This window comes from Acipenser ruthenus, chromosome 4 (genome assembly GCF_902713425.1).
Source record: "Acipenser ruthenus chromosome 4, fAciRut3.2 maternal haplotype, whole genome shotgun sequence".
NCBI lineage: Eukaryota > Metazoa > Chordata > Actinopteri > Acipenseriformes > Acipenseridae > Acipenser > Acipenser ruthenus.
Window position 1 is genome coordinate 79,835,955 of NC_081192.1, and position 25,089 is coordinate 79,861,043.

At 37.3% G+C, this 25,089-nt stretch overlaps 2 protein-coding genes across 2 annotated transcripts in view; one reads left to right on the forward strand and one right to left on the reverse strand.

The window, feature by feature from the left end:
• Window positions 1-12,914: 12,914 nt before the first annotated feature.
• LOC117399605 (uncharacterized protein KIAA1143 homolog) lies at window positions 12,915-16,741 on the reverse strand. Its single transcript, XM_033998895.3, has 3 exons — window positions 16,532-16,741; window positions 15,178-15,322; window positions 12,915-13,953 (listed from the first exon to the last, which is right to left on the reverse strand). The coding sequence occupies exons 1-3, from the start codon at window positions 16,637-16,639 to the stop codon at window positions 13,742-13,744; spliced, it is 465 nt and encodes a 154-aa protein (XP_033854786.1). The 5' UTR covers window positions 16,640-16,741; the 3' UTR covers window positions 12,915-13,741.
• Window positions 16,742-24,196: 7,455 nt separating this feature from the next.
• The window catches only part of kif15 (kinesin family member 15), a 45,145-nt gene continuing 44,252 nt past the window's right edge, over window positions 24,197-25,089 (forward strand). The window contains exon 1 of the mRNA XM_033998426.3: window positions 24,197-24,375. Within this exon, the coding sequence (XP_033854317.2) occupies window positions 24,357-24,375 (19 nt within the window). The 5' untranslated portion in view covers window positions 24,197-24,356. The remainder of the gene's footprint in view (window positions 24,376-25,089) is intronic.

The window sequence follows — 25,089 nt, forward strand, 5'->3', positions numbered from 1 at the left end:
TGTTGTGGCTGCTCTACAGAGCATTGGACGTTCAGTCGGGTGCTGGGTTGTGTTTCTTTTGTATTGTGCATTAAGTCTGGTGTGGAGATTTGTTTTGTAGGTACACTTTAATATATTTACTTAATTATTTACGGGTGGTTTCTTTTTGTTTATTTTATCACAGGTGGTGCTTAACTGCTAAATAAACAAATAACTGACCTTCTGGGCTTTGGTGGGTGGAGTAGCCCAACATTATTTATTTATCAATTGGATTGACGTTTCTCTAGGTGTCTCTGGGGACAATAAGTAAAAAGTTATTTTTACTGCAAGATGTATGGTTAAGATTGTGTTTTTATTATGTTGCACTGTAGCAAATTAGTTTTCTTATTTTTTGTATAAAAGATTGTGCTCAAAGAGCACAAGCAATTTCCATTCTTTTGTCTTTTCAATTATTTGAGAGGGGCTCTGTGGGGTACCTAAATATTGGTGGTATATAGATAAGGTTATTGGAGGTTCTCATCCACGTTAAACTATAGATGGCGTAGTTTGGATAGCGACCTGTACAGTTAAGTAGAAGAGGTCGCGACAGCCACACCAAGTTAACAAATGGCAATACATTTTTTTTTTTTTGTTAAATTTACTGTCGCCAATTGATTTTTACCCTGTTTTTTTTTTTTTTCTACCAGTTTGAAATGGCCAATTGTATTTAGGCTCGGCTCATCGCTACCACCCCTGCACTGACTCGGGAGCAGCGAAGACAAACACATGCTGTCCTCCAAAACGTGTGCCGTCAGCCGACCGCTTTTTTTCAGTCTGCAGGCCGCCATGCAGCCAACCCAGAGCTACAGCGTCAGAGGACAACGCAGCTTACAGGCAAGCCTGCAGGCGCCCGGCCAGTCTAGAGGGGTCGCTGGTGTGCGGTAAGCCGAGGACACCTAGGCAGATCTGAGCTAAACAAATCTTTGATGTTCACACACTCGATATAGCTTCTGCCTATTTGACTGCCACCTTGATAAGAAGACTGCATTGTACTGATCTTCTGCACACAGCCTCCTCTGTTTCTGACTTTTAGGTCACAGGATCCTGGCTGTATTTAAATGCAGTGCACTGAGAAGAGCAATATGCTGCATTACTCTGAGGAGCCTTTGTGTACAAAGTTAATCAGTTCAAAATATTTGCAGAAGAAAGTGAGCCATTTGGAGATTAATATTTGTTCTATGGTTAGGAAAACTTGAATGTCAGTTTACCTGCAAAATCCCCTAGCGTTGTACATTTTTCACTGGTTTACATGCATGTGTTGGTGGCAATGACTAATCTACAGTTGTGTGGTTCAGCACTAAAAATAACAGCCTGGAATCAGAATAAAAGTAATTCCATTTCAGATCTGATACTGTTACATACATACTGTTTGCCAATCTTCTTTTATGATTATGAGTGAAATGTAGCTTTAAATACAGTATATTGCCCTCTTTGAGCATGCTACAATAACAGATTTTACACACAGCTGTGCTATGTGAACAATGCAAATATCTTTAGCAGACAATGTCTTGGGTAGTTTCGGTTGCATATTAAGTTTGAAATAGAGACCGCATTCAGCTGCATGGCCATTTCTCAATCGAGGCACTTGAACTTCGTACCTGAAAGCACAGCGGCAGGTGATCTGATGGTGTTCAGGCCACTTGAGTTAAATCAGAAAAATATTCTTCCCTTTTTTTTTTTTTTTTTTTTTTTTTTTTTAAATATATATATATAATATAGTGGCTATTGGAGCTGGGTTTTGCGACGGGCTCCGCTCTGGAGATAACACAAAGCAGCCATTCATTTTCTATTGTTAACAATCAATGTTATTTAAAGTTTCTAATTATTTCAACTTTTACCCACTTGCTTAAACGTTGAAATATAACCTATAAATGTTCCAGTTGTTTGTCCACTTTGTGACTGCTTATTTTATTAGTGTATCGGGCAGTGTTGTGTGATACACTGCTGTTACAGATCTTGCCCTGTGTCTGAGATTAGATGATTTTTATGCTGCACTGTATTTTTCTACACTGATGTGTGTAGAAAATGGCGAATAATAATGGAGTTTGGGGATTTTTTTATTATGTCTGTCACTTGTGTTTTAAGGTTTTATTTCAACATTGATACAATGTGCGACGTAAGTGGGCAGTAAAAGTGATACGACAGAGACAGTTCAAAAGGCAACAAGCTTTTCAATACAGGATGAAAAAGATGCTCAATCAATGTATTTGCCTTAACGATTCCCCTGTGCAGTGAAAAGTCAAGGTTTGAAAACTACCTGCAACCACATCTTTAACAAAATGTTCTTCAGATGTATTTTCCCATAACTAAAACATGTAATCAAATATAGATAGCAAACTAGTGTTCCTGCTAGTTCTCTATCAAAGAAATTGGCCAGTTTTGTTAAGTTACATTGTCTGTAAGATTTTACATCTTTGCAACGCTTTTGTATAATTGCAACACGCAGCAATGCAAAAATACCATAGTTGAAAATTGCAACTTTGTATATAACTGTGTACCAAACCAGACTTAAACAAACAGCATACATGTATCCAGTTTGCTGCTTTTAAATCTGTATGCTTAAAAACCCAATTTAAAAATTAATAGAAAATGTCAAATGAAGGACTGGGACTACTATTAGCATCAAACTTATTACCAAATGACTCCATAGAATAGATCTGATTTCCAGAGCTAGCAGAAACTTCAGAGTGTATGAAGACTAAAGTGTTTAAATAAATATCATCATACATGCTGCGTGAGCCCTGGGTTGGTGTGATTACAAATGATCCGCCCCCAGTGAGGTTAGTGAGACAGTTTTGCGAGATATCGAAACATTGACACTATACGTGTGCACACAAAGTGGATTGTAGCCGCCACTAAACACTAGGGATGGGGAATTTTAAACGTTTAAATGTATATAAACTCCATAGAAGTGGTTAAACATTGAATAATATGTTGACGTATAATCCGTCACGTGACAAATTTCACTAAATGCAGATTTTTTAATGTCTTAATTTTAGTAATTTACTGTCCTATACACCAGTCCGTCGTGTAGCCAACTGCTGTGATGCCAGAGTAAGGACAGATAATACAAAAACGAAGGGGTTTGGCAACTGCCTCCAAGTAGCTTTTCTAATTGGTGCAACAGAAAGAGTGACACTGGGGCGGGTTTTATTATCAGTCTATCTGGCACTTCATTGGTGCACTGTTTTTCATGCTGTAGTAGGCGTGTATGGCATCAACCCCAAGGTGTAATAAAGTTAATGACAAGCGTTTTTTTTCTGAAGTTTAAGTGTTTTTTAAAAAAAAAAATTTAAATGGTATCTCTAAACAAAGCAACGAAGCAAAGTCACGTTTGGAAATATTTTGAGGAACCGGACGAGAAAACCGTTGTATGTAAATAATTGCCAAACAAAACTGCCGTACCACAAAAACATGTTAAATGCTTCACTATTTGAAATGAAAATATTAAAAAATGACTGTGGATGGAGTTAGTGATGGCAATAAAAAGCAAACAACCCTAATAAACAGAAGGCTGCACATGGCGGTTGACATTTATTTAGCCCTTACATCCCTGTGAATACATATAGCATGATTTTAAACTGAAGTTGTGTTTTTGTTTGTTTCAATATTAATTCAAAGAACGCATACGTTTTTTTGTTTGTTTGTTTGTTTTTTAAAAGTCCTTTATGTAATTTGTCAACAGTAGGGGATATTAAAAAAAATCCCTGAACAGTAGAGTTAATATAACAATGTATTGAAATCTGTGCATTTGATTTTGTAACATATGCAGCTGTGCTTTTTTTTAAATTAATTTTGTATTATTATTATTGGTTTAGTTTTGTTCTTTGAATATAATATAAAAAAAAGAAAGTTTGGTTTGTTTATTGACTTTGTGCCCACAAATACAAAGAGACATTTACTAAGAAATAATAATACAAATACTTTTAAAAAGACTAAATTCCCATTGGGCTTATTTTTTATTTATTGTTTTTAGATTCTATTGATTTTTTTATTATTATATGCAGGACAGCCGCTATAAAATCGGTGGCTTTATTAAAAATGTGCACGGATGAATCTACTGATTAATCAACTAATGCCCCTATATACAGACGTGCTCAAATTTGTTGGTACCCTTACAGCTCATTGAAATAATGCTTAATTCCTCCTGAAAAGTGATGAAATTAAAAGCTATTTTATCATGTATACTTGCATGCCTTTGGTATGTCATAGAATAAAGCAAAGAAGCTGTGAAAAGAGATGAATTATTGCTTATTCTACAAAGATATTCTAAAATGGCCTGGACACATTTGTTGGTACCCCTTAGAAAAGATAATAAATAATTGGATTATAGTGATATTTCAAACTAATTAGTTTCTTTAATTAGTATCACACATGTCTCCAATCTTGTAATCAGTCATTCAGCCTATTTAAATGGAGAAAAGTAGTCACTGTGCTGTTTGGTATCATTGTGTGCACCACACTGAACATGGACCAGAGAAAGCAAAGGAGAGAGTTGTCTGAGGAGATCAGAAAGAAAATAATAGACAAGCATGGTAAAGGTAAAGGCTACAAGACCATCTCCAAGCAGCTTGATGTTCCTGTGATAACAGTTGCAAATATTAAGAAGTTTAAGGTCCATGGAACTGTAGCCAACCTCCCTGGGCGCGGCCGCAAGAGGAAAATCGACCCCAGTTTGAACAGAAGGATAGTGCGAATGGTAGAAAAAGAGATACAAGCTGAACTCCAAGGTGAAGGTACGTCAGTTTCTGATCGCATCATCCGTCACTTTTTGAGCGAAAGTGGGCTCCATGGAAGAAGACCCAGGAGGACTCCACTTTTGAAAGAAAAACATAAAAAAGCCAGACTGGAATTTGCTAAAATGCATATTGACAAGCCACAATCCTTCTGGGAGAATGTCCTTTGGACAGATGAGTCATAACTGGAGCTTTTTGGCAAGTCACATCAGCTCTATGTTCACAGACGAAAAAATGAAGGTTTCAAAGAAAAGAACACCATACCTACAGTGAAACATGGAGGAGGCTTGGTTATGTTTTGGGGCTGCTTTGCTGCGCCTGGCATCTGTGCAGGGCACAATGAAATCTCAAGACTATCAAGGCATTCTGGAGCGAAACATACTGCCCAATGTCAGAAAGCTCTGTCTCAGTTGCAGGTCATGGGTCCTCCAACAGGATAATGACCCAAAACACACAGCTAAAAGCACCCAAGAATGGATAAGAACAAAACATTGGACTATTCTGAAGTGGCCTTCTATGAGTCCTGATCTGAATCCTATCGAACATCTATGGAAAGAGCTGAAACTTGCAGTCTGGAGAAGGCACCCATCAAACCTGAGACAGCTGGAGCAGTTTGCTCAGGAAGAGTGGGCCAAACTACCTGTTAACAGGTGCAGAAGTCTCATTGAGAGCTACAGAAAACGTTTGATTGCAGTGATTCGCTTTAGCGGTCCCACGATTTTTGTCCATGTCATTTTCATTTGTTTTATTATTTACAATATTATGTTGAATAAAAAATCAAAAGCAAAGTCTGATTTCTATTAAATATGGAATAAACAATGGTGGATGCCAATTACTTTTGTCAGTTTCAAGTTATTTCAGAGAAAATTGTGCATTCTTCGTTTTTTATGGAGGGGTACCAACAAATTTGAGCACGTATGTGTATGTGTGTGTATATATATATATATATATATATATATATATATCAGAAAGGGCAATTGTCCCTTACAAAAGTGACTCCAATTTCCCATAAAAATATTATATATATATTAGATGAAACACACCTTTTTTTTTTCACTCCCCAGCTGTCCCATAACCCCCCAATCCCCTCAGTCTCTACCCGATGCCGCTGGCTTCTAGTTTTTTTGTTTATAGATGGCTTCCTGCAAGCAACTGCGCCGGGCACTGTCCCAGTTCTAACTCCCACCAAACAAAGATGGTTCTTCCTACCCTTGCTCCTGGCACTGCACTGTATCCGATGTCCTCGCTCGACCCACTCTTACTCTCCCCTCCTAAAAAGAAGGAAGGAAAACAAACACGACCCTGAGTGCATCAGCAATAGTTTTTTCGCCTGTATTAAGCATCCACGCATCACCCTTTTATTGGCCTATATCCCCATAACGCACTGCCTTCCAGCAGAAACTGCTACTTATCTCTATGGGGATATGGCCGCGCCTTGAGGTGACCGTGCAGCCGGTTGGCGTCTGAACTTCTTTTCCCCCAGGGCCGTGTCTGCCTCCTCCCCTACTTTCTGGTGGCTCTTGACAACGTTCATTAAAATGTACCAAAAGCACACCCCTACGCAACACGTTTATTAAATTATTTACTGGCTGCCCTGTTGGCATATTGAAACCTAGGACTGTCAGCAGTTAAATAAAACAGCTGTTGAATACTTTTGAGTGTGCTGTGTCATTTTGATCAACTCGCAGAGTATCGAGGAGCTTGAGCAGGAGATTCTGAATGGCCAGAAGCTCCAGGGACCGCAGACCTCTGCAGAGGTGTATAACATTCTGAAACAAAAGGGCCTGGTTGACAAGTGAGTATCTGTTTTCATGTGCTCTTCATTGCATTGAAAAGTGTTTCAGCTGGAGTCAGTTTGTGCTCATGGGCTAAGCTTTTCCTTTGTGAGAGTAGAATGTTTGTTTTGGGGGGGGGGCGGGTTATCATGGTCAAATTTAGACTAAGAGAAATGTAATAAATTCAATGACAACTATGTTTCGGCTTGAAGTGTTTTTCAATGTCCTCCGTAAAGATATGTGTGATTACATTGTTTACATTTCTTTTAGTATGACCCCGCTGTCAAACCCATGTTTTTAGAGGGGAGAGGGGTTACAGAAACACATGCTATTTACAGCACATACTGGACATTTGTGTCAATGGATTGACCACCAAGATTGATTAATTGGTCATTTAAATTACATTTATTATGTAATGTATTTATGTAAGTTGCATCTCCCTGTTGCCAATTAGTTTCGGCCACAATGAACAAGACGCCATCTCTGACAGAGTTGATATATGTCTGAGAAGAGGCTTTCGGTTACCAGGTGTATCGATATCCAAACTGAACAAACTTAACAAACAATTGTAACTCTAAACCATGCAAATTTAAACCCTGGCCTACACCCTACTGACAGTGCTATGGCAGGCATTTAAATTTTTTGTCCATCCCTGGAGGTGTTTTAAAACTGGAACAGTAATAATGCTGTCTCATTCTCTTTGTGCTTCTAGGTTTCCAGTCCAAGAAATGATTTCCTGTCTGCAGAGTCACCCTGAACACATGTGACCTGCCATCTTGAATAACTGCCACAATTCTAGTTCTGCTCTTACAGTAAAGAATGTTCAGTAGAATCAGATAAGTTATGTGATAGCAGTGTTGTGAAAAGAATTAAACAGGTTACTTCATCAGAATTTGTTTTTGGCAGTGATAGCTAAGCATAACATCTGTAGATCACAGTATCCCAGCATTGACATCTTTTTTTTATCAGTTTATCCTTAAATATTTGTACCATAGTTGACTTTTTATTTTAGATAATGTGACCAGATTCGGTTAAATAATGTTTTATTTGTAATGTGTTTTTGTAAAACAGTCCACTTTCATTGTTTTGCAACATGTGATTACTACGACATAGAAACATTATTTAATAACAAAGCTGCACAATCGGAGCAGTCATAATACTGTGTAGCAAATAATAGGGCGCTTCCATGACCCACCTCAGCTTACTTAGAGGTGTGTATTGGACTAATTATCAGCTTCTAGAGTTCAGAGTTTATCACAGACCCCTTTTACAAGGTAGAATATCCTAGCTACTGCTATCATAGATCCATGGTCATATAAATGAGGGTCTTGAAAGGAGGATCACTTTCATACGAATGGGGGTACTCAATAGAGAACAACCATTAACTACTAGTTGCACCCTGACAGTTGCACTCCATATACGCACGATAAAGCACACAAAAAAATATAAGAATGTTTTACCTGCATGTTTCATGATTCATGACAAATGCATTAACAGCACAGAGTAGAGGACAGCAGACTAGCAGCTTCTCTTCAGAGGGTAGAACAAACACAGTAAACACTAACCTTCAAAGCTTATTTCCTGAATGAATCAAAGTTACAAACGCACCACTCTGTATTTTATTTGCTTGTCTTTGAGGGTTCCTGTCACCAGTTTCCAGGTTTTTAAAATGCCTTTGTCAGAAACTCTGGTTTCTTCTGTCATTAGAGATGCTGAATAGCGTGAATGATTGCCTGAGGCTGTATTTCTTTGTGCACAAGAGATACCCATTTACAACCAGCATTTCAGCTCATTCTGAACAGCTGTGAATTTATAAATCTTGTGTCATAAAAACTCTATCAAAAATGAAATGCCTGCTTAGAAGGAAGAATTGGGAAAGGAGAAGAAACTTTTGGAAGGCGGGGAGCAGTCCCGATGTTAAGGGGCAGGCCTTTGGGGGCCTGGCCCGTCCAGTTTAGGTCCAGTGCCCCTCCCACCCCCCAGTTTCAGATTCTAAATTGATTCAGTACCATCAGCTTCCAGTTCTAGCGGTAGATGCCCGTTGGAATGTATCAGCACCAGCTGTGAATCAAATTAAAAATCAATCTGCGCATGTGCTGGCTTTTTCTTTTTGACTTGCTGTATTTTTAAGCGTAGTTCACTATTGGACAGTAAATACTAAACAAAGACACAATTGGTCCAAATTATTATCCACCAAAACCAGCAAATCAATACTTTGCATCGACGAAAGCAGCCAATACTCTACCTGCAACTGCCGAGAGCCAATTACAGACTGTCCGCTCGACTGGAGCACAGATATGGCTTTTAATCAAATCAAATTAAAGTAAAGCAAAGCAAAGTACATTAATAATAATAATAATAATAATAATAATAATAATAATAATAATAATAAAATGTCTAGTTGCTTCTGGTTTTTGGAAACCCCATCGTAGTGCCGCCTTGTCGGATTGTTTACTCAAGCGTCTACTTTATATTCAGTATTGAATAGGCAGTTGAAAGTAAGCATATGTACATTCGTTACTTTACAGTAATTTGGCTTGTGTGGGAATCTGTTGCAATCTCTGTAGAGGGCCTGCTCACTGTATGATTGTATTCGTTTCAAGTATTGTTGCTGAGACACCCCGTTGTTGCTAATGCGGTAATAATAATAATTTAAAAGAAACAAATACAAAAAAAAATAAAAAATTCCGGAAAGAGCTGTGGTAATTCATGCTGTGGGGATAGTTCATAATATTGCATTGTCATATGATTTATTTATTTATTTATTTGTTTGTTTATTGTCATCACAGTTAAGTAAAATAGGGCCTGGCAGGGAGAAACCTTTTTTTTCCCTCTGTGCTAGATTGAACTTCGTCTGTATTTGGACCCCCAAGAACAATCAGGTTACTTAAGGAAGTGGTCAAACTGTAGTACCTTATTATGGGGCAATCTTCTTAAATCGATGTTCAATCAATGCCCCATAACTAAGGTGAAATATATGTCATGGAAATTAGAGTTATTAACCATTGCTAATTCAGTTCAATAAACTCTTGGTTGGCTAATTTTCCACTATTTTCTTATACAGGTCTCATGTTCCCTCGTCCACAACTGCTGGCGAGAACCTGTTCTCAGTTGGTTCTGCCATCTCAAACAAAGCATTTTATTATGTCCTGTCCCGACTACCTGATGATAAAGCACGATCAACACACGTTGAAACCCCGTGACTGCCATTTACTCCATTCACAATCACGTTACGTAATGATTGTGGATTATATAGGTCATGTGAATATTAGTTGAGGGCCACAGTGTCATTATTAACATTTAAATTGGCACACAGTTTTGACCTTCTGGAAGTTTTTTTTGTAGTTTTCTAATTTCATCCTCTGTCGACTTTAGCCCCATAAATGACCATTTTAATGCAGGATCAAAGAAACTGCACCCTCCCCTTGGTTTCCTCCCACAAAGTAGGCTGCTGAGGTCATCCAGGTTTCTGAAAATCCAAACAACCTTATCTTGAATCATGATTATTTGTTTATTTAGCAGATGCCTTTATCCAAGGCGACTTACAAAGACTAGGGTGTGTGAACTATGCATCAGCTGCAGAGTCACTTACAATTACGTCTCACCCGAAAGATGGAGCACAAGAAGGTTAAGTGACTTGCTCAGGGTCACTCAGTGAGTCAGTGGCTGAGCTGGGATTTGAACCGGGGACCTCCTAGTTACAAGCCCTTTTCTTTAACCACTAGACCACACAGGTAAAGAGCTTTCACAGAAAACATCTGACTCTGAAAGGGCACTGTTTAACTTCAGTATACTGAAACAAAAGGTAAAAAACTAATTAAAAAAGCCAATGCATTTTTGTTGTATATAGGAAAAGTGCTAATATTAGACGTGATATTCTTTTTTTGTTTTTGTTTTTAATAAGGTTTGTAAATACTTCTCGTACAATAGAAAGATAGGTTTATCTTTAGTCATATCTAGTTTTTAGCAAAATTTACAAATAATTATGCCTGTCCTATCACATCTTCTAGCATCAAGTTATGTACCATTTTTATCCTTTGTAGATATATGGGTATGTTATTATATAAGTGTTGCAAGTCATACTCCTCGATGTGACTGTATTTTACTTAGAAAGTTAATTTTTGATATAATCTTCAGACGGCACAGACCACTTTCCTGGTAGTGCTGTGAACTAACGTTACTTTAATATCATGGCATCCGATTTGATACTGAATATAATCTACTATAGTGGGAGGCAACTGAGGTCCGGAGGGCCATTTCTTTACTGTTTTAGTAAATACCATCAAATGATTTGTATTGTTTTTTTAGAACTTGGTCATAGGTTTTAATCGAGTCAATATAATAATTATCAACATGGCTGTATTACAAATCTGTGCTGGAAAGGTCAAGGTTGCGCACCATTATAGTATTTAGATATATTCTACATTTTTCAATGCATAATAAATGTGGTTTAACGATTTTGTTAAACTAATACTTACTGTTAATATGAAACACTTATTTTTTTGTTGCAATAAAAGCTCAGTTACTCCCTTGCCTGTCTATTGTGTGTGTAATAGTCCTATTAATATGATTTTTGCCAGAAACAAATGTTCTTAGGGTTAGCAGGGATTGAGTTTGCTAGTTTCAAGGGGAACAATGGTCATTGTGAGGCGTCTGGTGGTCTCTCTTTCCAAATATATCTTATCTGTCCATACTCGCATATGGATGTATCTTACATTTCTGTACACTTTAATAATGAAAGATGGGCAACCCGTGGTCCTGGAGGTTTAACAGGCCCAATGATGTAATTGACTAATTTAAACAAATAAGACCATGGTTGCAACAAATTCTTCATCAGAGATGAGGAGAATGATATGTATATGTTGTATAATATCCACTAGATGGCACTCAAAGTCATCTTTTGGATCAGTTTTAACCATGTCCTCGCTATTACAGGCATGATTCATACAGAACCCTCAAATTAAAAAAAGGTCAGTATCTAAATACTTGTAAGAGATTGTGGTAGCCTCATTTGATTTTCTCTTCTTTTGTAATTTCTCTGTCTTTGCAATATTATAGCAGTGTGGAGTAGTGGTTAGGGCTCTGGACTCTTGACTGGAGGGTTGTGGGTTCAATCCCCAGTGGGGACACTGCTGTTGTACCCTTGAGCAAGGTACTTTACCTAGATTGCTCCTGTAAAAACCCAACTGTATAAATGGGTAATTGTATGTAAAAATATCTTGTAACAATTGTAAGTCGCCCTGGATAAGGGTGTCTGCTAAGAAATAAATAATAATAATAATAATATTGTCATTTTGGTAGATGAGCCATCATTTTGGTTGCAGTTGCACCCACTTTCTGAGAACAGTAGGATTGGGCTTGATCATCTATGTGTCGGTCCCAACAATAACTCACAAATTACTGAGACACACGACTCAATTTACTCCTTAACCTGAAGATTTGAATGGGGGTAAAATAGCTTTTTCTTGCGAGTAAGTCTTCAGGACCTAAACTGTTGCATGACGTAGCCTACTGCAAATTCTAAAACATGACTCAAATTATATTACTCCTTTTGCATATGTTTTTGTAACCGGGTGAAATGTTCCAGACAGTAAGACAATACAATTTGATGCTAAAAGCACGCCAGTTTTGCATAGTTGTTATGCAATGAGGAAAATACGGTGATTGTCTCCTAACCTATCCACCGAGAACACCAGGTGTCTGCTGCTGTCAACAACAGTAACTTGTGCTCACGAGATACTAACCTTTTTTTTTTTTTGACACCATGTCCCTTTAGGGGTTCCATACATGCAGACCTGTTACCTAATGAGCTATGTTGCAAAACACAAATAGATACCAGGGATCACTCACTAAGTCAGTCTTAATTTATCATTAATACATTTGAAGGGAAGGTTTCAGAGATAATCAAATACATTGTATTGTTTATTAAAGCAACCAGTGATTACAGATAAGAGAAGATGCAAGATCCTCACCTAAATATCCAATAGCAGGATGACCTAGGCCAGCATTTCCACAGGCAGCTCATAAGTTCTGCTCACAAGCTCTTATTCAGCCTTTTTTTATATATGTCCTACTTGTTCTTGAATGTTCACGAACTTTCTATAACCCTAACAACTACTAGTTGATATTATGCCATCCTTGGCCCACTCCAAACCACATTCCAGAGATAACAACTTACAAATGTATTCAAAAGTTAAATTAATCATATGCCCTAAAAAATAAGTTAATATAATATATTTCAACATACACCTGCAACTATTAAATGTCAGTTTGTCTAGTAACCTGAGGGCATTTTACCTGACACAGAAACATCAACCCGTTATGTTCTGTTAGACCCACGGAGATGCTTGCCAATGACATTTGCTCCTATTTCTCCAATTCCAAATTCAGTATTGTAATATTAGGCTTCTTTATTCATGTCGCAACAACATAAAAAAAATAAAACACGCATCACAAAATCAAGATTTTTAAAACAATACAAAAAAACATATTTAAACATTAATTTGATATGTTGCATAATTCATCAAGTATAATACCTCCCCAGTGCCTTTAGAAGCTTTACATGTATTTACATCTGATGAGCTGAATATAAAAAGCCCTCCTCACTAACCTTGAAGATGTGCCTATGCATGGTACGTTAACAGAATCTTATCATTTTTTCAGTTTACTGTTTGCAACTATGTTTCCAAAGGGACAATTTATAAAATGCACCTCTTTCATAAAAATGTCCGTCTGACACCAACCTGCATGTCAGCACACATTCCCATCGACTGCAGTGTCTTAACTTATCTGGCAAAATTAGTGTACAAGTGGTCCACATTCTACAACAGTACTATAAAATGTACTGCTATTATTAGGCAGAAGATCATTTTTCTGCCTCTCCCTTCATTTCTAATAAAAGTTTTATCACATTTGGTACTTTCAGAGTTAAGGAAACTTATTGAGACATGAATAGTGCAATTAAAACTGATAAGGAAGCAGTGACAGATACTGGTGTTAATTAAGGGTGACAAAATTATATTAAAACCTTAGTTACTACACCTTTAAAGGGCTGGTTTCAAAACCCCCTACATATCAATCAGGGTTTGTGAAACCAGTTATCAGCGAGTGACTAGGCCCAATTATTCACTAATTCCGCCAAAAAACACATTAACTTTCAATAGTCAAGCTCATCAAAATGCTACAGGGCAAGACACCAGTCTTGATGGTGAGCTAGTCTTCCTCCTCTTCGTCCCCGAAGGAAAGCAGGCTGCTATTTTTCACTTTCTTCTGTGGGTTCTCCGTGGTGGTTTTGGAGTTGCCGCTGTCCTTTTCAATACCCTTTTTCTTTTTGCTTGAAGTCGCTGTGATGCCTTGAAATGTGTTTGCAGAGCGCTTGACAGGCTTCCTGAACATGATCTTACCACCTGCAGGGGCGTCTACTTCTGCAACAGTCCAGGGGAAACGCACAATGAAAATCAGACAGATAGGGTGGGGTAGAGTGCTGCTTCTGGTTGCTTAGGTTATTAAAATAAATACATTAGTAAGACAGACTGCATTGCCAGTTTATTATTACTATATTTATTTCAGTATATTTTTATAATATCAGGCAAACATTCCAATTAGTTAATAATAATAAATGTTAAATTCTCTTATTAATACAGTAACTTAAAATTGCCTAAATAAAACATTCACAGAGTAACGGTAATATCCTCCATAATTGTAAATAATAGTTTAAAAATGTGGTTATTGAAATAAAACAAAGCTACAATGTTAACGGGTAGCTAGAGTGTATTTTGAGAAGTCAAAGCATGTTAGCACGCAGGCGGTACAGCAGACTAGATGCACTTCTGTGATACTGGAACTCACTCTGACAGTAGATACAAATACCCTTTTTCTATCCAATGAACTGTCAGAAAGTTTAAAAAAATAAACATCCCATTCACAAGTCGTTTAGTTTGAGTGCTTTGCTACATAATGTAGTTCTGTGACTAATTTTATATTCAAACAGCGACTACACTCATTCAACCCTGGCATGCACTAAAATCGTTCCGCCATAAACTAATTATGCTATGCTAAGAGGGACAAGACAGGAGTGCATTAAAAAAATGTATCACTCCAAAAACGAACGTGTTAATTGCGGAAGTTAACTGCAATTAATTGGCAGCCTGTATGGTAATATCTATTATGTTTCTCTGTTATTGTGCCTGGCTGGATAATTGGATAAATGGGGGGGTGGGACTGAAATGCGTCTGAGAGTAGGGAAACTACATTAAAGAATTATTATGGGAAATGTTTAGTATGTTTTCATTAGTTTAGGCTAGAGAGAGTGCAAGGGTGTGAGAGCAAAGGAGGTGACTGTACCTGCTGTTTAGCTGTGTAGAGATCTGCATGAATTGTCCAGTAAAGAGTTTTAAGAGCCCAACAACCTCAGTAGGATCATTATTTACACCACTTAATATTTTACATCAATATGAAAAATAATATTTAGATTGTTATAGTTTAAAGCTATTCACTAAGATCTACCAGTAACAAATGAGAGTTTAACCATACTATACACAACTGTCAGTAGTTCTTTAGTTTTAACTCGGAGGGGGCGCCACCTCAAACTCTGCCTATGGTGCTAGTCAACCTAACGCCGGCCCTGCTGATGGATTAAATACACTTGCCCTCTTTTGAGCTTCCTTCTGTGTCAGTTTTAATCTTCATTAATTCCTCTGCAGACAGATCTCCCTTCTTCAAAACCACCACCTGGGGCAGTTCGTCCTCCCGATCGCTGTCTCCACTGTCATCTACAACAGGCAGGTCCTGTCTCTGGAGATTGAGAGAGAGAGAGACACACAATCAACTCAAACATCAGTCTAACAATGTCATAAGTTAAATCAGTGACTGAGCTCTAAATAAAACTGTTATAATAGTTTACATATATTTACAGAATGACCAGAGACAGCTGAAAAATCTACAAGTAAGCCTTTTTTGGGGGGGGGTTCTTGTTACCAGTAAAAACAGCCAGTAGGAAACTCCAAAGAGACTGCTGCAGTAGCTTTAAGAAAGATACATATGTGTATTTTATTGGCCTAAAGTTTACAGAAAGCAAAAATGGGTAGTTTGCACAAAAATATGTTTCACTGCTAGTGACAGCACAGTTGCAAAATCTGCAGCCTTAGCACTGGTAAACATCTTACTCTGGTAGTAACATCTGCCATATAGGCCTTTTTTATTTTTAATGATTTCTAAATGATTGTAAAGTGCACATATATATTGACATAGTACTGTGATTAACCTGTAAGTAAAGTAATTGAAGAATGCCCTACCGACCAGACTGAAGTCAATAGATGTCATAGAGTACCACAATAAAGCTGGCTGACACCCATAAAACGAAAGGATTTGGTGCTATGACTGTTAAAAAAAATTTGACCCACCACTGATACTGATACCATAAACCGAGAATCTTAAAGAAACGCGTAGAGGCGTTACCTGCGCTGGCCATGTGTGGGCACCAAGGGTCCTATTGCCACTTTGTTTACGCGCTGGAAGAAGGCCTTTCTGCGCCAGTGTAACTTAAGCCCGTCTTCCTGCTGCCAGATTACCGTACTATTTGTTCATGCCTATGAACAGACCACCGACACAACCAGAATAATATTAGATATAAAGATATGAGACCCCCTTTGCTGAAACTCGTGTAAAACACCAATACCAGTGTTCATTTTAATGTTTTCAAGACAACGTATGTGCTTTGTTTTTTAAGATTCTAAAACACTTAAGTAACTGTACCTCAGACTATCTTAATGAAGTGATGCATGTATACTACTGTGTAGATGTCTAGTGAGTGTAATGATGTATTGGACTGATAAAATTCAATGTGATAGGTCAGGAAATAAGACTACACAATTAAAAGTGTAAAATACGATTACACTATGAAATAAAATTGTAAAAAACCCTTTGCATCGCGACACTTAATTTATGATCTGAAGTTAACACAGAATGCAAAATCAAAATGGTTTGTTCGTGTTGCGTCCATACCTTCGTATCCACAGTCGGTCCTTCTTTGTAACCAACGTCATTTTTAAATTTCGTCAGAAAAGCCGGCTCTCCAGGCTTTACCCATGACACATTACATTTCCTACTCATTCCTAAATTCTTCTGTAAATACCAACACAACAGGAAATGGACGGTATTTTAATAGTCTACCAATGTAGCGCGGCTCTACTTTGACCGCTTTGTTTGCAACTTACGTACCCTGGGAAAGTCAATGCGTCATTTCCTTAGCAACGAACTTAAAGACCACACGATACAAAATACTGTACTCGACTGCGCGCAACAGATAGAGAGGCGGGGTGTTTTTTTTTTCTATTGAGAGTCAATGGACCCGTGTCATATTTCCAGATTTTTGCAGAATTTCGCTGTTTACAAAATGAATTAAACTTTTGAAGTGAATTTCAAGTTTTCCCAAGGTCGCTTTAAGAAATCAGCAACATTGGCAAATTATGAGTACATACATTATGAAAAATGCTTTTTTCTGAGCACAGTCTCATGGTGTGGTGCATGCGCAGAAATACAGCTTATAAACAGCACAGCCAATTAAATATATTATATTAATATCTTTGGTTATGTGCTTTATTCATTAATAAACAAAACTTTTGTTTCCGTGCTTGTGCTTATTTGATAAAACTTGATCCTGAGCTCTATTTTTGTTCAAAATCTCAAATTCCGATCTTGCTTCAGAGCAGAATTAGAATTGAATCTGACCAGGGCTTGATCAAACCAACAACACTCCCCATCCCCAGACTACAGTTTTAATGTGTTCCTATAAAAAAGGATAACATTTCAGAGTATCATTCAGAACTTTTTTTATATATAGTGTATTTTATTTCAGCCCTTCAAATTGCCTTTGGTCTGCAATGAGCCAAAACACTCCAGAGTGTGGGATACATTTACCTTGTTTGACATTAACGAGGTTAAATGTTTCTGGTATGGGAGTGTGCTATCTTGCAACAGAAACGCTTCAGGAATGGTCTGACACTTGTGATCGAAGCATACTCTGCAGAACATACAAGTGGCAGTGCTACAAATGCAATCAACACCCTGGTAAATTGCATGCAAATTGAAATCACTACTTCACACTGGCGTCATGTCGTGAAAGTTGGCAATGTTATTGATCCTAATTCAAGGAATATTTGCATGTGTATTTTTTAAAGTGGTTTGTTACAAAGTGTCCAACTTGATCACTTTATAAAAGTATGGTATTTGGTGCAATGGCATTCTCAATACATTACCTTTATTTTGTACAAAAACATTTATTTTTATTTTTCTATGCAGTAACAGCCTTGAGAAAAATAAAGTTAGATGATGCACTGGTTGATTTGAGATAAGGAACTGCCAGCCTTTTTCAATTGTTGACGATGAAGGCTTCAAAAACTTCCCAAGATTCTTGGATCCCCAATACACACTTGCAGGAAATCTCTGAAGAACATGGTTAATTGGCAATTTGATGTTCATACAGAGAGAGTAATGGCAGAGGTAAGCTTGACAGAGCTTGAACAGTTTTGTAAAGAAGAATGGTCAAATATTGCCAAATCTGGTGTGCAAAGTTGGTAGAGACCTACCCCAACAGACTCACAGCTGTAATTGCTGCCAAAGGTGCTTCCACCAAGTACACCAGCAGTGTGGAGTAGTGGTTAGGGCACTGGACTCTTGACCGGAGGGTTGTGGGTTCAATCCCCAGTGGGGGACACTGCTGTTGTACCCTTGAGCAAGGTACTTTACCTAGATTGCTCCAGTAAAAACCCAACTGTATAAATGGGCAATTGTATGTAAAAATAATGTGATAACTGTATAATGTGAAATAATGTATAATGTGATATCTTGTAACAATTGTAAGTCGCCCTGGATAAGGGTGTCTGCTAAGAAATGAATAATAATAATAATAATAAGTATTAACTCAGGGGGGGTGGAGACTTATCCAATCATGATCTTTCACTTTTGTATTTTTAATATATATATTTTTTCTCAACAGTGTGGAGTATGGTGTGTAGATAAGTGGAAAAAAATCCTCATTTAAATGCATGAAACTCTGAGGCACTGACACAGCAAAATGTGAAAAACGTTCAAGGGGTGTAGACTTTCTAAAGGCACTGTTAGTAAATAGAGGCCCAAGTTTTAAAGAACACTTGTTTGTTCTGGAATCACACAGAGCACTGGGAAAATATGAGTGGGATTAATGATCAACTGTCCAAAGAAAGCAGTATCTTTATGGAAGATGGTTTATATGTAAAAGAATTGTAGTATTATGAAATTTTATGTGAACACATAATGGATTAGAAAACTACACAGTACAACTACATATTTGTGTTATTCTTCCCCCAAAATATAAGATGTTTACATTAAACTTTTACAGTATTATTACAAATGAAAAAAACGAGGGGGGGGGGGGGCTCTACATTGGGGCAAAAGCTTAGTAAATCTACTACAAATTAAATGAAATATAATTTTATGCAAGATAGAAATAAATCTCTTTTATGAGAGGACTTTGAAGGTTTACAAGTGAGGCACACAGTTTAAATATTTTTGAAGACAGTTTCCTATATGGTGCAGAGATTAGCATGGTGCAACCTTTCATTCTTGTTATTGCTCTCTCTACATGGATTCCTGCTTGTGCTATTCTTGTGGTAACTTCACATTGTTGGGGTGTAAATCGAGAATGTGTAAGGACTGGTGGAATGTTTGAAGAGACTCCTTGAGGTAGAATGTCATGCATGTTGAATGCCTTGTCAGCCAATAAGATATCTCCTGGTGAAAGTTTACTTAGGATTTCAGATGCCTTCACAATCTCCTTATCAGATGTACAGTGCCTTGCGAAAGTATTCGGCCCCCTTGAACTTTGCGACCTTTTGCCACATTTCAGGCTTCAAACATAAAGATATGAAACTGTAATTTTTTGTGAAGAATCAACAACAAGTGGGACACAATCATGAAGTGGAACGAAATTTATTGGATATTTCAAACTTTTTTAACAAATAAAAAACTGAAAAATTGGGCGTGCAAAATTATTCAGCCCCCTTAAGTTAATACTTTGTAGCGCCACCTTTTGCTGCGATTACAGCTGTAAGTCGCTTGGGGTATGTCTCTATCAGTTTTGCACATCGAGAGACTGAAATTTTTGCCCATTCCTCCTTGCAAAACAGCTCGAGCTCAGTGAGGTGGATGGAGAGCATTTGTGAACAGCAGTTTTCAGTTCTTTCCACAGATTCTCGATTGGATTCAGGTCTGGACTTTGACTTGGCCATTCTAACACCTGGATATGTTTATTTGTGAACCATTTTGCTTTATGTTTTGGATCATTGTCTTGTTGGAAGACAAATCTCCGTCCCAGTCTCAGGTCTTTTGCAGACTCCATCAGGTTTTCTTCCAGAATGGTCCTGTATTTGGCTCCATCCATCTTCCCATCAATTTTAACCATCTTCCCTGTCCCTGCTGAAGAAAAGCAGGCCCAAACCATGATGCTGCCACCACCATGTTTGACAGTGGGGATGGTGTGTTCAGGGAGATGAGCTGTGTTGCTTTTACGCCAAACATAACGTTTTGCATTGTTGCCAAAAAGTTCGATTTTGGTTTCATCTGACCAGAGCACCTTCTTCCACATGTTTGGTGTGTCTCCCAGGTGGCTTGTGGCAAACTGTAAACGACACTTTTTATGGATATCTTTAAGAAATGGCTTTCTTCTTGCCACTCTTCCATAAAGGCCAGATTTGTGCAGTATACGACTGATTGTTGTCCTATGGACAGAGTCTCCCACATCAGCTGTAGATCTCTGCAGTTCATCCAGAGTGATCATGGGCCTCTTGGCTGCATCTCTGATCAGTCTTCTCCTTGTATGAGCTGAAAGTTTAGAGGGACGGCCAGGTCTTGGTAGATTTGCAGTGGTCTGATACTCCTTCCATTTCAATATTATCGCTTGCACAGTGCTCCTTGGGATGTTTAAAGCTTGGGAAATCTTTTTGTATCCAAATCCGGCTTTAAACTTCTCCACAACAGTATCTCGGACCTGCCTGGTGTGTTCCTTGTTCTTCATGATGCTCTCTGCGCTTTAAACGGACCTCTGAGACTATCACAGTGCAGGTGCATTTATACGGAGACTTGATTACACACAGGTGGATTCTATTTATCATCATTAGTCATTTAGGTCAACATTGGATCATTCAGAGATCCTCACTGAACTTCTGGAGAGAGTTTGCTTTTTTAATAATGTCCTTCAATATCTGAAAAGGTTAGCCTCTTAGCTTTGTAAGCAAGATTTTTTTCCAGGTGTCAGCTTTCCTCTTTTAGTGTGTCATTTTTACATGACAAAATAAAAGTTTCTGATTCCTGAGGAAACTTGGGTTCAGATGTCAAAGGCTGTGCATGCTCAGCAGCATCGGTTGATGTAGTGGATTCTGTAATAACAGCAGCAAGGACTCTAGAAAGGAAAGTGCATACATGTTTTCACGTTACAAAATAATAATAATAATAATAATAATAATAATAATAATAATAATAATAATAATAATAATAATAATAATAGCAGAGTAACAAGGGGAGGGATTATTATAACCTATGTAGTAGACACACAGTTTGGAGTCACTTAAATACTAAAAACAAATGTATACTCTTAAATGACCATTTCAAATAGTTTAAATTATTTATATATATATATATATATATACACACACAAACATTTTAAAGGAGTACTGACAGAAAAGTAAACTGCTGGAGGGCCTATAGATTTAACACTGCATTACTACCAGTGTAGTGTTATTTTCAGGTAAGCACTAAAAAGTGCTACGCAATGCACTGCATTTGCTTGTGCATGCCTAAACAACTTCAGCCAAGAAAGCAGGGAAGCGCCCATTCAAATCTGGTACGTTATGCTGTTTTCGGTCTTTTCCATCTTTTTTAAATTGAATTTATCACATTTTCCAGTCTTTTATATCGTTTTAACGTAATGAATCATATTTTTCCACCATTAAGAAAATAGTATGCAATATTTATAATTTGCAATACATTGGGTCTTGTACATTTTTTACTTGTGTAACTTTGCGGTGGACTTCTCATTTTGTCTTCATCGTGAATTGTTTTTTTTTTTTTGGAGAAATTGATGGTCTGTTTCCAGTTTAAGTTTGCAAAAAAATAATGTATAATTAATGGTAAATGTACCTCTGTTTGACAACAGCAAAACACCCATCAGATCACAACTGATCACACCTGTACCAAAATCTGAGTGCGTACCACTATCAGTGTGACAGCGTAGCACTTTTTGACATTACATGGATCAAGTTTTAGTATGAGTATCACATTCTGATGATGTACCACTTTCTAACACTACACCGGTACTTCTTAATATTACTATGATTATTACTTCATTTTAGCTTTTTTTCTCTCAGGTGATTTGTAAATAAACAGCTTTGATGCATTCCTCTTGAAAAGTGAAGGACCGTTGACTTTATTTTCTTCCGCAAAGTGACAGCTGCAAAGTCTTGAATGTTGATTTGATTCCTTGTCTTGGCGTCTAAAAAAGTAAAAAAACACATTTCACATATTTTCATTTTTTTATTATTATTGTTTATTTTAAACAAAGCCTACAATAAATCATGTAAATAAATTAGATGAACACATTGAGAAGCTGTAGTCACACAGTGTGTAATAAAGAAAAACACTAGACATTCATAATGCAAGTGGATATTGTGTTCGACTAAAGCCCGGGACAGACAGGGGCGGCGTGGCGTGGCATGCAAGACATGTTGCCGCCTGTATTGCTGCCATTGCTTTCATATGGTTTTGGACAGATCAGCGCGGGACGATACTGCTCAAAACTAATCCAGAGCGACTTTTTCTGACTGCCGCGCGGTATCGTCGGTGGATTAACCAATCACAGCCAAGTGCTGACAGGAAAAATCATGAATAAAATGGTTGTCTACGGAGGTGTCCAAGAACCCTGAAGTCTTTCATCCCTCCCATATTTCATACAAGGACAGACAAGTCAGTTATACATCGCCCCTGATAAGCATCCTTCCTGTAGCCAATTTGATATTGTTATCACGTTTTGCCTTTTTTATTATTATTTCTGTAGTTCACTACTATTTTTACTAAATAACTGGCTGTAAAAGGATATATTTTCTAACACTTTAGTAGTAGGCTACTTGCTGTCAGCAACATATTGTATGTTTCTTTGCTAAGTTGATCGCTCATTTCATAGTTTCTGGTAGACTTTTGAGATACCATTTTATAGTTGCTTAGATTGCATGATGTTAAATAAAATATCGAAATTGTGTATATATAAGTTTTTTTTTTGTTTTTTTTTTAAATTATGTCTGCATCCTAATATTCTACTAGGTGATGCCAAAACTTTTGGCCACAATGTAAATTATATTTGAGTACATAGCCTACGATGTGGTATTGACAACTACTGTACTGTACCACTACCAGGAAGAAAAGTCAGTCGCGTAGTGCATACCGCGCCAGTGTGTCCAGGTGCAGACTAGCGGTATCGCACAGTGAAAAGTGTACAAACCACAAATGTAATAACTGCCCACAAATGTAATAACCACCTGCCCACAAATGTAATAACTGCCCACAAATGTAATAACCACCTGCCCACAAATGTAATATCTCCCACAAATGTTGCATCCATGATAATGCCTGTGAATTACTTAGCACATATTTATTAATGTATTTAAATAACAGTTTAACTTATAATTAATAATATTCATTTGTGCCGGTTTTGGATATAAAGGTTTAAAAAAAGCACTTCATATACCCGCAATGACTGCCCAATGATTAAAGTGTATACCCTTCTAGTTAATTATGACTTTTTTTGTAATGAATAATAACTGAAAGTTGGTAGATGTGTATAACATTTTTGGGTAGAGATTATTACATTTGTGGGTAGTTATTACATTTGTGGACAGGTGGTTATTACATTTGTGGAAGGTATTTGTGGGCAGGTGGTTGTAACAGTTGTGGTAGATATTACATTAGTGGGCAGGTGGTTATTACATTTGTGGGCAGTTATTACATTTGTGGTTTGTAAATGCCCAGCGGTGCCGCGCCGCTCCTGTCTGTCTGTCCAGGGCTTTAGTCAGAGGTGTCGAACAGTCTAACGGTACATAAATACAGAACATACATAAACGTTGCTGCCATTATAATGCATTAAAATAAGTACGTACAAAGAAACACAAAATCTAGTTATTTTACAAAGCAAATATCATACAGCAATCGTAATACAGTTTAAAAAAAACATACAAACCTGCATCGTTCTCGCCAAATTCTTAATAGTCTCGGATCCTTCGGAAAACGGAAAAATTTACACGTCTCTCTCTCACTTTGATGGTTGCAGTCGGTGGCAAAACACTGTACCATAATGAATGTTTAATATTAAGAAAAAGTGTGAATAACGTATTATGCTGACATGAATTACTGCAGTAGACTTACGCCGTTGAAAATACCCGGTTTCTGTAAAACCACAGTCCTCATTGCCTTGGGAACGTGACGTCACACTTGTACAGCTTATTGGTTGGATAACCGAAGGGGCTTTCATTTCATTAGTGTTGTTTGTTTCTCTGGGACGTGGGTTTGTGGGAAGTGCGTATTTTTGAAGCCAAGGTTCTGGCCAATCACAGACAGTCTTTACACGTGATAGAGGACTGCCTGTTCTCTTGCAATAGGGTAACTTCAGGTTAGATAAGCGCCAATTTAGAAACTCCGCCATTTTTTAAAAACACATTGTAGAAGTGGTTTATTTAGGAGAAGAAATTGTTTATGAATTGTTTGAATAAAATTAAATATTAATCTGATTGAAGTGAGTTTGTGAACCATGGGCGCCGGAACAAAAGGTACGTTTGTTTTTGTTTTGTTTTTTCAATTTTGAAAAATAAGCAATAAAGTTTGGGTATAAGAAGACTCTTTGTTAATACTGTAACACATGCATCAACAGCAGATCACGGTAATTTACCGGGTAAGTTAGGGCAACTGTATGTAGTGTGGTGTTTTTGTTTTAAATGATGCAAAATGCCTCAATAAATAAATAACTACACTGTGCAACACCATATCCTCACCTTAATTATCCGAGATACCGTGGTAGACAGTCGGAGTGTGAGTGACCAATTTGTGTCAAATCTGTACTACTAACTTACAATCCTTTTCCTCTCAGACTTCAAGTATACTAAATCGCAATGTATAACGTTCAATGACAATGGCTATTAATAGGAAATCAACATATTTGTCCTGCTTGATTTATTTATGCTTGTGTTTATTTATTTATTTATTTATTTATTTATTTTTTTATTTATTTATTTATTTATTTTACTTTTCAAGTAAATCGTATCATACATAGGTAACGTGAAATATCTAGCTTTATTAAATTGAAGAAAAACAGACATTATACTTTTAAACGTCATATATTTTCCTGTTAGGTCGCAAATAACTGTTTTCAATGCTAAAAAACGCAGGTTTGAACAAACATAAGATGCATGAAAAAAATCGGTCACCCTCGCAGTTTGCAATCACAAATACTCGATGACGCTCAAGTGTCAAACTTTGAAAAGCAA